This window comes from Colobus angolensis, unplaced genomic scaffold, assembly GCF_000951035.1.
Source record: "Colobus angolensis palliatus isolate OR3802 unplaced genomic scaffold, Cang.pa_1.0 Scaffold46, whole genome shotgun sequence".
Lineage (NCBI taxonomy): Eukaryota > Metazoa > Chordata > Mammalia > Primates > Cercopithecidae > Colobus > Colobus angolensis.
The window spans coordinates 10,494,224-10,510,473 of NW_012118043.1; the positions used below are offsets into that span (position 1 = coordinate 10,494,224).

The window sequence follows — 16,250 nt, forward strand, 5'->3', positions numbered from 1 at the left end:
ATCACTAGGTCAGGAGATCAAGACCATCCTGGCTAACACGGTGAAACCCCGTCTCTACTAAAAAATACAAAAAACTAGCCGGGCGAGGTAGCGGGCGCCTGTAGTTGCAGCTGCTCGGGAGGCTGAGGCAGGAGAATGGCATAAACCTGGGAGGCAGAGCTTGCAGTGAGCTGAGACCCGGCCACTGCACTCTGGTCTGGGCGACAGTGCGAGACTCCGTCTCAAAAAAAAAGAGTTAACTAATATGTAAACATAATGTAGCATACTGATAATGAATGACTGCCATGTGTTCATGCCATTTATATTTGAGACACTGTTCTAAGACTTTCACATTATCATTGATCTTTCTAATAACCCTGTGATGTAAGAAATAGTATCATCATTTACATATAAGGAAACTAAGGATCAAGAGGTAAACCTTCCAAGGTCACACACAACTATTAAAGTAACAGAAACTGGGATTTTATTTTAGGCTTGTCTAACTTCAAAGCTTAGCTCTTTTCACTGGACCACAAAGCTTCAGCATGATTATTGTTGTGATAGATGTATAAATTACTAACCTAACACCAAATATAGAGAGAGACTTAAGTGAGAGGAGCAAGAGAAGAATTCCTAAAGCTAATATGTAAACAGAGTTGCATAGATGAATAGGAGCTTACTAGATGAGCATGGGAAGGAAGACAAGCCCTTGCCAAGACAGCAGCATAAATATACCTACCTGTTTCAGCTCATTTTTCTCTATTTAGTCCACAAAGAAATCATGAAAGAGCTTGTCAAACTAATTATTGATATCCAAATAGACTGTGATATTTGCATGTTGAACCTTTCTAAAAGAAAATGTCATGATCTGTTAGTAAACTTCTCCTTGCTTCTAATGACCATTTCCTTTCCAAATATTTGCAGGCATTACATTTAATAATGTATTCTGTAATCTTAGGCTCAGCATCAAGCTCACTGATGGTATTGTTCAGAATAGTTATTCCTCATCCTGATTTTCCATCAGTCACCTGGAACATTATTGCAAATTGCATGTTCCTGGGTCCCACTCAACCTAATGAGAAATATCTAGGGTGGATCCCAGGCGTTTGTGGAGGAGGGGTTAATTTTCCATATAACCTTTCCCTTTGGAAAATCAGAACTATGATTATCTTTCTCTGTCCTCTAACATCTTTCCTATTCTTCACCATTTCTTAAAGAGCAGAAAGTTTCCATAATCTCCACAAGTTTTGTTAAGACACAATTCATCTGGCCTAGGAAACTAATTCAGTTTGGAACAACTTGATGCTTTCATTATCTCTTCACTAAACCTGGATGTTAGTTCCATTTTATAAGTGTTTATCTTACCCTTTTTATATAGTTTTCTCTTTAGCAGGAAATAAAGAGGCATAAAATGTGTTGAGTTCTGGTTTTTCCTGGTAATCCTTTAACAATAGTTCATTGGTTCCAAGAAGCGAGTCTTATTCAGAATTTTTATCATCCTTAACATTTCAGGGACACTTCTGTTCATTATAGGCTCTAACCTTTTTGTGAGTATTGTAATAGCTATTTGCTCTTCTGATATATGGCTATGTGGCTTTTCCTCCAACTTTTGTACATAATTAGTTCAATCTGAACTTAAAAGAAATCTGCCTGCTCCAGTACTTTAGTATTTTGATATTTCTCTTTTTTCCTTCATTGAGATAATTCTTCTTTGCACTAAAAGGATGATCCTTTTGAGCTGTTCGCCTTTTAGCATTTCACATCATGGAAACATACCTATGTTTTTGAGATTTTGAAAATCTAATTGCCAAACTGTTATTAATCACTTCTTCACATAGGCTGTAGACTTTAGCTTGGAAACAATATCCAGATTTAATGTTTTTAAATGAAACCTTTTGATTATTTACTCACAGAAAAAATTCTTTAAATCTTGTGTCAAAAAACTGAATTATAACTTTTCCCAGTCACTGCTAAAAATGTCTGTGTTTTACTTTTTTATATTTCAATAGTAAAATATAGACATGTTGATAGGGGTTTGGGGGATGAGATAGTACACAAAGTATTAAATGAAGAGTTAAGTCTGTTACCCTAATCCCCCCTTCCCCCTGTTTAGGCCCACCCCCCGGAAGTAAGCAGTTTTAATTGTTTCGGTTTTAGTTCTTCAGGAGACTTCTACCAAAATTCTGTTTCTTGATCTGTACCTTTTAGATGTTGTCTGTTCAATCATGTTTTAAAGAATGGGTCTGGGCACAGTGGCTCACGCCTGTAATCCCAGCTCTTTGGGAGGATGAGGCTGGTGGATCACTTGAGGTCAGGAGTTCAAGACCAACCTGGCCAACATGGTGAAACCCCATCTCTACTGAAAATATAAAAATTACCCAAGCGTGGTGGCACACACCTGCTGTCCCATCTACTTGGGAGGCTGAGGTGGGAGAATCGCCTGAACCCAGGAGGCAGAGGTTGCAGTGAGCCGAGTCATGCCATTGCACTCCAGCCTGGGCAACAGAGTGAGACTTCATCTCAAAAGCAAATAAAAACAAAAACAAAAAACAAGAATGGACAAGGCGAGGTGCAGTGGCTCACGCCTGTAATCCCAGCATTTTGGGAGGCTGAGGTGGGTAGCTCACTTGAGGTCAGGAGTTCAAGACCAACCTGGGCAACATGGCAAAAACCCCATCTCTACAAAAAAAATTTTTTTTTTTTTAAATTAGCCAGGCGTGGTGGCACACGCCTGTGGTCCCAGCTATTTAGGAGGCTGAGGTGGGAGGATCACCAGAGCCCAGAGTTGAAGGCTTCAGTGAGCTACAATCACACCACTGCACTCCAGCTTGGGTAAGGTAACAGAGTGAGACCCTGTATCAAACATGAAAAAACAAGAATGGGGAATTTTTCTCACCACCTCTCTTCCTGGAATTCCCAGCTTTTTTGGTTTTACTAATATTAGTTCATAATCTTAAACATCAAATGTGCATTCCTTTAACTTTAGACAGTTATTTAACTCCTATTATGTTTAAGATGAAGAAATTAAACACTTGTTTATTTACCTTTCCTTTCTTTCACCAACCTGTTCTTTTTTTTTTTTTCATTTTCAAAGGAGATGATACCAACCTATTCTTTATGTCATGAAATTTCAATAATTTTAAAGCTATGTTTTCTTTTTTTCCCTCACAGTATTACAATGACTATGGTGATATTATTAAGGAAACACTGAGTAAAACCAGGCAGATTGATAAAATTCAGTGTGCCAAGACTCTCATTCTCAGTTTGCAACAGGTAAGAAATTTGGAGAGAGGGAGACAAATAATAGAAATAACATTAATTGCACTTCTCTGTGCTTAATATTTGCTAGGTATCTTGTCTCATTTAAACTAGGTCATTTTATATAGTTCTGTCAGTGCATTATGGTGGATATTTTCTGGTGCAAAGACATAGGTTAGGTGTCTTTTCTTTTGGAAGAAAATCCTAGAGTTCATATTTCAAATAGATGTAACCCTAAGGTGATTTATTCTTGGACTAGATGAAATGTGAAATTGGAAATTTAAAAAGTAATAATTTAAGAAGAAAAATATAAAAAGTATTTCATGAGGAAGGGTAGCAGGAGATAAAATGTTTTTCATATTGCGTAAATAAGATTTCTAATAAATGCTTAGTAATTTAAAATTATTTCAGGAGGCCTGGTGGATATATATATGTGATATGTGCATATTTATAAATACATAATATATATATATGTCTGTATGTAGTTTATGATAAAAGTCTCATATCAGTGGCAAAAGGATTGGGACTATTCAATAAATGGTGATGGGTCAGCTGACTGTGTATTTGGAAAAATAGCTGTTTATAGTCCTACCTAATGTGTATCCACAATAACTACTAGATGGTTTATATATAAAAGGCCAAAAGTAAGGGTTTATGAGAAAATAAGAGGATATTTTTTAAATCCTCTTTCTAAAGAAGTCACAAAGTTAAAAATTGATGATCTGTTCTTCTTCTTTTTTTTTTTTTGTAGAGATGTGTTTCGCCATGTTGGCGAGGCTGGTCTCAAACTCCTTGGCCTCAAGTGATCCACCTGCCTTGGCCTCCCAAAGTGCTGGTATTATAGACATAAGCCACCTTGCCCCAGCTAATCTGTATAAATTTATATAGATTAAATAGATGTATACATCAATCTGCACTTTGAGCAAAGTTAAAAAAAAAATGACAGATGGGGGAAATATTTTCAGTCTTACATAGCAAATCCTACAGATCAGTAAGAAAGATAAATAAATCCCATAGAAAAGTGAGCAAGGGATATGAAAAAGGCACTTTTCCAAGGAAGAATCTTACAAACCAGTAAACATGAAAAGAGGTATTAGGCTGGCGCAGTGTCTCACACCTGTAATCCCAGCACTTTGGGAGGCCGAGGCGGGTAGATCACCTGAGGTCAGGAGTTCAAGACCAGCCTGGCCAACATGGTGAAACCCCGTCTCTACTAAAAATACAAGAAATTAGCTGAGCGTTGTGGTGGGTGCCTGTAATCTCAGCTACTCAGGAGGCTGAGGCAGAAGAATCATTTGAACCCAGGAGGCGGAGGTTGCAGTGAACCGAGATCATGCCATGGCACTCCAGCCTGGGCAACAGAAGTGAAACTGTGTCTCAAAGAAAAAGAAAGGAAAGAGGCATTAATTATATATAACATAAATAATTAATAATTAATAAAAGCCAAGCACATTGGCCCACACATGTAATTCCAGCACTTTGGGAAGCCAAGGCAGGCGAATCGCTTGAGCCCATGAATTCAAGACCAGCCTAGGCAACATGGCAAGACCCCCGTATCTAAAAACAAAAACAAAAATAGCCAGATGTGTTGGCATGCACCCTGTAGTCCCAGCTACTCAGGAGGGTAAAGTGAGAGGATGGCTTGAGCCTGGGAGGTCAAAGCTGCAATGAGTTATGATTGCACCACTGCATTCCAGCCTAGGTGACAGAGTGAGACCCTATTTCTAATAATTATTATTAATGAAATACAAATTAAAATGGATACTTATTGCTCAACAGATTGGCATGAATTAAAATGATTGATAAAGATATAGAGGAAAAGGCCCCTTTTGAAAACTGCCTTCTTAGAAGACAGTTTTGTAGTATATTCCAAAATTGAAGATATATATTCCCTTTAAACCAGTAATTTTGCTTCTAGGTATATACATGGATATGCACAAGTGTGTACCAATAAATATATGTAAAAGATGTTTTATTGCAGCAGTCTCTATAATAGTAACAAACTGGAAATAGTCTAAATGTCTGTCAACAGGGGAATGGTTAAATAAACTGAGATAGATAAAGGATTTTTAAGACAAAATATTGAGTGAAAAATAAGTTTCAGGACCAATGCAGTATGCTACTATTTATGTAAAAATAAAAACTTCAGCTGTAAATGTAATATATCTATACTGATCTAGAAAACTTTCAGACTTGAAACACCAGTTACCTTTGGAGAGAATAATGGTATTAGGTAGAAGAGAGAAAGAAGAACTTTTACTTTGATATTCTTTGAATTTTGCACAACAAAATGTGTTCTTTGTATTCACTTTAAATGTATACTTTAAGTTTTAAAGTTTAAAGCTATTGTATATACCAATATGTGAAACATTTTAAAGTTTAAGAATTTATAAACAGCCTGTAATCCCAGCACTTTGGGAGGCCGAGGTGGGCGGATCACAAGATCAGGAGATCGAGACCATCCTGGCTAACATGGTGAAACCCTGTCTCTACTAAAAACCATCCTGGCTAACACGGTGAAACCCCATCTCTACTAAAAATACAAAAAATTAGCTGGACGTAGTGGTTGGTGCCTGTCGTCCCAGCTACTCAGGAGGCTGAGGCAGGAGAATGGCATGAACCCTGGAGGTGGAGCTTGCAGTGAGCCGAAATCATGCCACTGCACTCCAGCCTGGGTGACAGAGCGAGACTCCTCAAAAAAAAAAAAAAAAAAATTATAAACAATCATCTGTGAATAAATTTGAAGTCCCTGGAAGAACTATTCCTCCAGTAATGACACAGCAAATAGTTCAGGCCAGTCTATTGCTGAAGAAAACTAAAAAGGTGCAGAACATATTAGCACCCAGGAGCTATTTCAGTAAATCAAGTGTGATTAGAATTGAGAGATTGGGAGGTGAGAAACTGAAGAAAAGAAACGTCAACAATACTCTTCAGGACCTTTGCTATAAAGGGAATCAGAGAAATGGGTTAGTAGCTGGCAGAGGAAATGGGGTCAAGAAGTTAAGAGTATTTTTAAGATGTATGCATCTAGTACAGAAGGAATAGTTTAGGAGGCAGGAGAGAGCCGTAAACACAAGAACAAAACTATTGAGCAGGTGAAACCTTATATACTGCCTTCTTGTCTAATACATAGGAGGGAGTGGCTTTAGATGACAGTTCACCCTTCATAACAGGAGGAAAGGTAGATGTCTACAGATGCAATTCAGTTTTTAGATTTGTGGAATAATGATTGCTTGTATATTACCTCCAGGGTTCTGTTTTTGTTGTTATTTTCACAGAAAATAGCTAACAGATATGCAATTTATAAAACTCCACCCAGCTTAAGAACTTTTTGGTGTATTTTGTTACTGAGTGGGAAAAATCATAGCCCCATGTATGCACATGGTCTTCTTCTATATAATGTTCTTGTTTGAAATATAATAAGTGAAAAAAAAACCTCTTAACCCTGTGTGTCATATATTGTCATTCCTGTAAAAACAATAACAAAAAGAATAGATGTTTATAAATATATAGTGTACTTCTATAAATACATTTCTTTTTCCCATCTCAAAATACGTTCTTTTGGCCAGGTGGGGTGGCTCAACGCCTGTAATCCCAGTACTTTGGGAGGCCAGGGCAGGCAGATCACTTGAGGACAGGAGTTTGAGACCAGCCTGGCCAAGATCTCTACTAAAAATGCGAAAAGTTAGATGGGCATGGTGGTACACGCCTATTATCCCAGCTACTTGGGAGGCTGAGGCATGAGAATCGCTTGAACCCGGGAGGCGGAGGTTGCAGTGAACTGAGATTGCACCACTGCACTCCAGCCTCCGTGACAGAGCGAGGCTCTCTCAATTAAAAAAGAATGTATTTTTAAAATTATTATTAGAAACAAATTTCTGTCTGCATTTAATCACACCACTAGCATGAAAATTAACTCAAGCTATTAATAATAGACAATTTGTAGAAAGGGAACAGAGTAGCTAAAGTTCAATGCAAGGAGAGAAACCTTTCACCTTATACCTTTTACGTATTTTTTAATTACCCATTCTGAAAATAAATAAAAATTTTTAAAATTCTGAGGTTTTTTCCTCTTTTTTTCTTTCTACCAGTTATTTAATGAACTTGTTCAAGAGCAAGGTCCCAACCTAGATAGGACATCTGCCCATGTCAGTGGCATTAAAGAACTGGCACGTCGCTTTGCCCTTACATTTGGATTGGACCAGATTAAGACACGAGAAGCAGTTGCCACACTTCACAAGTGAGTGAGATAAACACTTTGTTATATAGAATCTGGTTTACTTCAATTTTAATGAAATAACTGTTATTTGACCCATTTTTAAAGTGACAATTGATAGAATTTTAAGTTACAAGAACTTTAGAGATTATCTAGTTTAGAGATTCTAAACTGGGAGGACGTTTTTAGTTTGAAACAACTTAAACCACCCATTTGTTCATCTTACAAAATATAGAAAGCAAAGTTTAATAATATATTATTATCTGGTCTGTCAGTAAGAAAACAGTGGGTTTGAGAGACTATATAGGCTGGGTGTGGTGGTTCACACCTGTAATCCCAATGCTTTGGGAGCCCAAAGCAGGAGGATCATTTGGGGCCTGGAGTTCGAGACTAGCCTGGGCAATAGAGTAAGACCCTGTCTCCTACAAAAAATAAAAAAGAGCCAGGCATAGTGGCATGTGCCTGCAGTCCTAGCTACTTGGTAAGCTGAGCCAGGAGGATCACTTAAGACTGGGAGTTTGAGGTTATAGTGAGCTATGATTATACCACTGCCCTCCAGCCTGGAAAACAGAGTGAGACCCTGTCTCTGAAAAAATAATTATAGAATTATTTGTTAAGACCATACAAAACTGGTTCGGGGTTCATTATTGTGAAAACAGAAGTAACAGAAAACCTTTAGTAAACGCATACAGCTTGGTACCATTACCAGCTCCAAGAAGCAAATATTCTGGCAATCTATTAATAATTCTGTTTCCAGGGTATCTTGTTACCTCTAAAAACTACACATAGGGGGCCAGGCGCCGGTAGCTCACGCCTGTAATCCCAGCACTTTGGGAGGCCAAGGGAGGCCAATTGCTTGAGCCCAGGAGTTTGAGACCAGTCTGGGCAACATGGCGAAACCCCATCTCTACAAAAAATGCAAAAATTACCCAGGTGTGGTGGCACACATGTGCAGTCCCAGCTACTCGGGAGGCTGAGGTGGGAGAATCACCTGAGCCCAGGAAGTCAAGGCAGTGAGCCATGATAGCACCACTGCACTCCAACCTGGGCGACACAGTGAGACCTTGTCTCAAAAAAAAAAAAAAAAAAAATACACATAGGAATTTAGCTTTGTTGCTGTGTAGCTATTTTTTGTATGTTTTTCCCACCTTACAGTTTTGTACTATAAATATACACAAATATGTCCTATATATTCACATTAGTTTATTTGAATTTATCAGATTTTACTACCTTTTGTGATGATTTTACTACCTTCACAAATATTTGTGTAATATTAACCAATTGAGAGAACTACACTATCTGGAAAAATAAGTTGATATTTTCTTTTACTTCAGGGATGGCATAGAGTTTGCATTTAAATACCAAAATCAGAAAGGACAAGAGTATCCACCTCCTAATCTGGCTTTCCTTGAAGTACTAAGTGAATTTTCTTCTAAACTTCTTCGACAGGACAAAAAGACGGTGTAAGTTGCACATTACAAGAGAAGTGGTTTTTATAATAACACTGTTGTAAATGTTTATTTTTTGAAAAATTTTTAATCATTTGGATATCTTTACTCTTGACAATTTAGGCTCTGATAGTTTAAGGAATTATAGTTTTCCTTTAAGCATTTATATAGTAGTAATTTCACTGCTTATCTTTTAGTACCCTAGAATCTGCAACATGAAATTAAGCAGGTGGAAATTATTTCTTATTATGCAGTCAAAGATGTATGAACATTGGCTTACCCATTGTGTAACTCTTCCTTCTTTCCTTTTATATTAATTTCATTTTAGTTTTATATTCTATTTGACTTGTTTCAAAAGACTGATTTTTTTTCATATTTGCTTTTTTTGATTATTGATAACAGTTTAAAGAAATATATATGTAATTTCAAAAGAAAATCTTGATTGGGTAAGTTTTATTTAAAACCAAACCAGAAAACTTTTCTAGGCTGGGCACAGTGGCTCACACCTATAATCCCAGCACTTTGGGAGGCTGAGGCAGGAGGATCACCTGAGGTCAGGAGTTCAAGACTAGCCTGGCCAACATGGGAAAACCCCATCTCTATTAAAAATACAAAAACATTAGCTAGGCATGGTGGCGTGCACCTGTGGTCCCAACTGCTCAGGAGGCTGATGCGCAAGAACCGCTTGAACCCAAGCGGCAGAGGTTGCAGTGAGCTGCGGTCGTGCCACTCCACTCCAGCCTGGGTAATAGAGCAAGACTCTGTCTCAATAAAAAATTTAAAAAAATATATTTTTAGAGGATAATACTATAATGAATCCTAAATTTTATAAACTGATAAGACAGAGAGTGCTTTATAATATTCTAGCTGCGTGCAGTGATTCACGCCTGTAAGGAGGCTGAAGCAGGAGGATTGCTTGAGTCCAGGAATTCAAGATCAGTGCTGGCAACGTAGCAAGATCCCATCTCTATAAAAAATTTTAAAATTAGCCAGGTGTGGTGTGTACCTGTAGTACCTATAGTCCCAGCTACTTGGGAGGCTAAGATGGGAGAATCACTTGAACCCAGGAGTTTGAGGCTGCAGTGAGCTATGATTATGCCACTGCATTCCAGCCTGGGCGACAGTCTGGGGAGCCTGTCTCAGTCAATTGATTTTTTAAAAAATAACAAGATTCTAAATAAATAGAATTTTGGAGAGACAGTTAATATTTATATGAATATAAGTGGTAGTTCTAAGTAAAGATGTTGATGTCATGTTGATCAGAAAATATTAAGTGCCTAGTATGGTCAGCTCCTGTTGTAAAGCTTATGCTCTAATGCAGGGGGGCAGAGCATAAACGGGCAGATGGCCAGGCTCAGTGATTCCCACCTGGAATCCCAGCTATTCCGGACCTGAGGTGGGAGGATTGTTTGAGGGCAAAAGTTTGAGAGCAGCCTGGGCAAGATAGTGAGACTGTCTCTTAAAAAAAAAAAAAAAAAAAGGCAGACAAACAGGAGAGTTTCAGGCACTGAAATGGGGTAATGTGATAGACAGAGACAGGTGTTGAATATTAGTGGGAGTGGTTTGAAAACATTTTCAATACAGACATTTACAGCTATACATTTTCCTCTGAACATTACCTTAGCTGCATCTTGTAAGTTTTGATATGTTTCATTTCCATCTCAAAGTATTTTCTCATTTCACTTATTTCTTCTTTAACCTATTGGTTATTCAGGAGTATTTTGTTTAATTTTTATGTATTTCTGTATTTCCAGATTTTTTTTCTGTTACTGGTTCCTTCATTTCATTGTGGTCAGAGACATGCATTGTATTATTTTAAGTTTATTGAGACTTGTTTTATGGACCAACATATGGTCTTAGAGACTGTTCCATATATCACTTGAGAAAATGTGTTACCCTTCTGTTTTTGGTTGGAGTTTTTGTTCTGTAGATATGTGTTCCGTCTAATTAGCTTATAGTTTTGTTTATAGTGCTTTTCAGGTCTTCAGTGTTTTTGTTAATCTTTTGCTTAGTTGTCCTATTCATTTTTGAAAGTGGGATATTGAAGTCTCCAAATATTACTGTTGAATTTTCTATTTGTCCCTTCAGTTCTGTCAGTTTTTGCTTCATATATTTTCGGGCTCTCTTGTTTTTTAAGACGGAGTCTCACTCTGATGCCCAGGCTGGAGTGCAATGGCTCAATCTTGGCTCACTGCAATCTCCACCTCCTGGGTTCCGGTGATTCTCCTGCCTCAGCCTCCTGGGTAGCTGGGACTATAGGCGCGTACCACCACACCTGGCTAATTTTGTATTTTTAGTAGAGATGGGGTTTCACCATGTTGGCCAGGCTGGTCTTGAACTCTTGACCTCAAGTGATCTGTCCACCTCGGCCTCCAAGGAGTGCTGGAATTACAGGTGTGAGCCACCACGCCTGGCCTGTATATACATTTTTAATTGTTATGTCTTCCTGATCAATTGAGTCTTATTCTAAAGTGTCATTCTCTGTCTCTAAGACATTTTTGTGTCATATTACTATAACCACTCCAGCTTTATTTTGATTACTGTTTTGCATGGTACACCTTTTTTTTTTCCATCCTTTCACTTTCTGCCTTTGTAGCTTTTAATCTAAAGTGTGTTTCATGTAGACAGCAAATTGAATCATGTGTTTTTAAATTCAACCTGACATTCTCTACTATTATACTTTTTGTTTTTTATGTATGTCTCCTGGGGTTTTTGTTTCTGTTTTTGTTTTTGATTTTTGGGGGTAGGGGTTTGGTTCTCCTTTACTGCCTTCTTTTATATTAAATGTATGTTTTCTAGTGTATCATACTAATTCCTTTAATTAATCTTTAATTGTATTTTTTTAGTTATGTTCCTAGTGGTCTTACCAGGCCTTACAATATACATCTTATCAAAATTTACTGGCCGGGTGCAGTGGCTCACGCCTATAATCCCAGCACTTTGGGAGGCTGAGGTGGGCAGATCACTTGAGGTCAAGAATTCAAGACCAACCTGGCCAACATGGTGAAACCCTGTCTCTACTAACAACACAAAAATTAGCCAGGCATGTTGGCACATGCCTTTAATCCAAGTTACTGGGGAGGCTAAGGTGGGAGAATTGCTTGAACCTCAGGGGGCAGAGGTTGCAGTAAGTCATTATCGTGCCACTGCACTCCACCCTGGATGATAGAGTGAGATTCCACCTCAATAAAACAAAATTTACCTAAGGTCTATCCTGGTTTATTCTAAGGAAATACAGAAACTTTAATTCTATATAAATCCATTTCCTTCCTCCTTTTTTGGCTATTCTTGTTATACATGGTCCATCTCTATATATTAGAAACCCAATAATAAACTGTTATAATTATACATGAGATAATCTTTTATAGAAACTGAGAAAAGAAAGGAAAGCAAGTATGTGTTTATAGAGTTTGTTATATTAATCTTCCTATTTACCATTTTTCTGGTTTTCTTTATTTCTTCCTGTGGATTCAAATTGCCATCTAGTATCATTCCTATATTCAAATACAGCTTCTCTTTCACTCACTTTTGTGCTTATTGTCAAATATATTACATTTCTATGTTATTGACCCAACAATACAGTAATATACATATTGTTTTATATATTTGCTTTTTAAATCAGTTAAGAGAAAAGGGATGCAAAATTTGTAATTATACTTTTATAACTACCTACAAATTACCTTTACTGGCACTCTTTGTTTTTTCATGTAAATTCAAATTACCCTGTGATGACATTTGCTTTCAGCTTGACTAACTTCCTTCAGTAGGCCGGTCTGATAGCAACAAATTCTCTCAGGGGTGGCTCATGCCTGTAAACCCAGCATTTTGGGAGGCTGAAGCAGGAAGATTGCTTGAGCCCAGGAGATTGAGGTTACAGTAAGCGATGTAAGATTCTCGTTTGATCGTTTTTTTACTTTCAACACTTTGACCATGTCATCCCACTGCCTTCTGGCCTCTATTGTGAGCCAGGTGATAAGAATTAATCATTCATTTTATTGGATTTTCTTTGTATGTAGTGAATTACTTTTCTTTTACTACTTTCATGATTTTCTTTTTATCCTTGGCTTTCAGCATTTTTCCTATGATGAATCCATGTGTGAATCTCTTTGCATTTATCCTGTTTGGAGTTCATTGAACTTTTGGATGTATAAAATTAGTTTTTCATCAAACTGGGCAAGTTTTTAGCCATTATTTCTCCTAAATTTTTCTGCTTTTTCGTTTGCTATCTTGGTTACTCCCATTATACATATGTCAGTATATTTAATGGTATCCCATACTTCTCTCAGGCTCTGTTCATTTTTGTTTATTCTTTTTTCTCTCTCTTCTTCAGATGGCATAACCTCTTGATATATCATCAAATGTGGTGTTTCTTGCCTTTGTCAGCTCAGATCTACTGTCAAGCCACTATAGTACATTTTTAATTTCGATTATACTTTCAACTGCAGAATTTCCATTTGGTTCTTTTTTTTAATTCATATCTTTACTTCCTGAGAGATATTGTCATCATACCGACTTTTTTTTTTTTTTTTTGAGACAGAGTCTGGCTCTGTCGCCCGATCTCAGCTCACTGCAAGCTCCGTCTCCCGGGTTTACGCCATTCTCCTGCCTCAGCCTCCCAAGTAGCTGGGACTACAGGCACCCGCCACCTCGCCTGGCTAGTTTTTTGTATTTTTTAGTAGAGACAGGGTTTCACTGGGTTAGCCAGGATGGTCTCGATCTCCTGACCTCGTGATCCGCCCGACTCGGCCTCCCATTTTAAAATATTGTAAGTCAAAAATGCATTTAATACCACTGATCTACCAAACATCACAGAATAATATAGCCTACCTTTAACATGCAGAATACTTACATTAGCCTATAGTTTGATAATATCATCTAACACAAAGCCTGTTTTATAATGAAATGTCAAATATACTATGAAATTTATTGAATACTGTACTAAAAGTATAAAACAGAATGATTGCATGGGTACTCACCATTAAAGTACACAGCTAAAAACACTATCATAAAGTTAAAAAATTGTAATCAAACCATTGTTAAGTTGGGGACTTTATTTATAATCATTGCTTTGAAATCTTTGTGGGCCAAGGTGCTGTTGCTTGTTCTTTCATCAATGTATCCATCACATTTTCCTGTTTCTTTGTATGTCTCATAATTTTTTCTTAAAAACTGGACATTTGGCCAGACGTTGTGGCTCACACCTGTAATCCCAGCACTTTGGGAGGCCGAGGCGGACCGATCACTTGAACTCACGAGTTCAAGACCAGCCTGGGCAACATGGCACAACCCTTTCTCTACAAAAATACAAAAATTAGCTGGGCATGGTGATGCATGCCTGTAGTCCCAGCTCCTTGGGAGGCTGAGGTGGGAAGATGGCTGGAGCCTGAGAGGCGGAGGTTGCAGTGAGCCAAGGTTGTGCCACTGCACTTCAACCTGGGTGACAGAGTGAGACCTTATCTCAAAAAAATAAATAATAAAAAGAACAAATGTTGCAAAAATGATATATTGTGAAATAATAATATAGCTACTCTTTACTAATTATCTGCCCCCTAGAGGTTGATATTATTTTTTCGTTGGTCATTTACTTGTTTAGTTACTTTGATGAACAAACTCTGAAATCTGTTTTCTCTGCCTTGTGCAACCTCTGATGTCTTTGCTTAGACCTTTTTTCCTTTGTTTTTATCATTTGTCTTGGCTGCTGAGGAGGTCACCCTTGGGTTAGCATAAGCCACTTACTGATCAAAGGTGCTTAAGCCCCTTAGCCAGTTAGGTTTACCCTTTACTGTTGGATATGTGTATCGCTTGCAGGCTGCTTTCATAATTCAGGGCATTTACTTTTTTGACCCACATTTTAGGCTAGGGACTAGCAGCTTGGAAGATACCTCTCTGATTGTTCCTGAGAAAGGCAGCCTTGGCTGTGCACAGTCTTCAGAGAAGCATATTATTTCATTTTTAAGCCTGGCCTCCTAGGAGTTGCTCCTGGGTGTAAGAATAGCTGTTTGTTCAGCCAGTGTTGGGTGAGAGGTTGTATTTAAACCACTTTTGCCAGTGAAGCTTCCTCCCTATGTCGATAGATCTGTATGTGGCTTGGGGAATGTTTCAAGTCTGCCTCATTCCCTTCCCTTGTTTGCCCATGAGTGAAGGCAGCGTAGGATATGTGCATAGCTTTCCCAACTCCCAGGACTTTTATTTTTTATTTTATTTTTTAAATCTTTCCAAATATGCTTAATGGATAAACAGATGAACTCACAAAATTGGAAACCTATAAACAAAAGAAACGTTAAGCATAGCAATTACTTAAGCAGATCAATAACAATAAAATGTTGTCCTTCTTCCATATAAGAAGAAACATGAAATGCCAGGTTAGCTCAGCAACCTATTAATAACCACCAAAGATTGGTGATAAAACATTCTTCCAGTGCTGTGATGAACAAAAAACATAAGCACAGTGGAGGATTTGGTAGGCTATGTTCAAATGAATCGAAGGGAGCTACCGAAATGAAGAGTCACTTGTTTTTTAGTTAAAAAAAAAAGGGGGGAAAAAATCCTTTAAAAAATAATATAGATTTAAGGTGTATATATGATGTCTTGATATACATATAGGTTGTAAAATGATTACAACAGTCAGTCGGTTAACAAATCCACCTCCCAAGATAGACTATGACACCAGGAAGGTTCTTCTTGGCTGTCTCTTTCTCTGGTTTTCTCTGTTGAACTTCCGGGTGCTTTGCTCTGTCATTTGTTGCTGCTAGTGTCAGAGAACTACCAGCACCCTCTCATTTTCACTCCATCAAGAGCAGAGGGTAGGTAACCCCTGGTTCTCAGCTTGCCCAAGGTTTGGAATCTCTCAACAGGGAGTTTGAGGTGGGGCATTCAAGGCCCCAGTGTTCTCAGCCTGCTGTGCCTGGAGTAGCATTTTACCCCGGGGTGGAGGCTAGGTGGGATAAAAGGAGCTTCATTTTACCTGGTTGCTGTTCAGAATAGAACTTATACAACACAGGGCTGGGAGGCGATGAGAAATGCAAATGGTATGCTTCTTTCAGGGTAGCCTGGGAACTAGAGAGAGAGGGAACCCCCATCTTCTTGGCCACCTGTCTGGACTACATAGAGTTTCTAAAATACAGAGTTGTAGTGGCAGGGAGAAGGAAACAAGGGAAGGGAACAGGTTGTGGATCAAATGCTACAAACTTTTGCTGTGCTTACCAAAATGTATTAGATTCTCTCTCTTTTTTTTTTTTTTTTTTGAGATGGAGTCTCCAGACTGTCATCCAGGCTGGAGTGCAGTGGGGTGGTCTTGGCTCACTGCAACCCCCGCCTCCCAGGTTCAAGCAATTCTCCTGCCTCAGCCT

General features: G+C 38.2%; 1 protein-coding gene and 1 long non-coding RNA gene across 3 annotated transcripts in view; one reads left to right on the forward strand and one right to left on the reverse strand.

Annotated features, from left to right (window-relative positions):
- Positions 1 to 16,250, forward strand: part of STAG1 (stromal antigen 1) — a 301,019-nt gene that overhangs the window by 269,877 nt on the left and 14,892 nt on the right. For both annotated transcript variants that reach the window (XM_011958167.1, XM_011958168.1), the window contains exons 25-27: positions 3,151 to 3,252; positions 7,329 to 7,477; positions 8,788 to 8,916. In XM_011958167.1, coding sequence (XP_011813557.1) covers positions 3,151 to 3,252; positions 7,329 to 7,477; positions 8,788 to 8,916 — 380 coding nt within the window. The remainder of the gene's footprint in view (positions 1 to 3,150; positions 3,253 to 7,328; positions 7,478 to 8,787; positions 8,917 to 16,250) is intronic.
- LOC105523358 overlaps positions 16,149 to 16,250 on the reverse strand; it is a 1,967-nt gene continuing 1,865 nt past the window's right edge. Inside the window, exon 2 of the long non-coding RNA XR_001003592.1 lies at positions 16,149 to 16,248. This is a non-coding gene — a long non-coding RNA (uncharacterized LOC105523358). The remainder of the gene's footprint in view (positions 16,249 to 16,250) is intronic.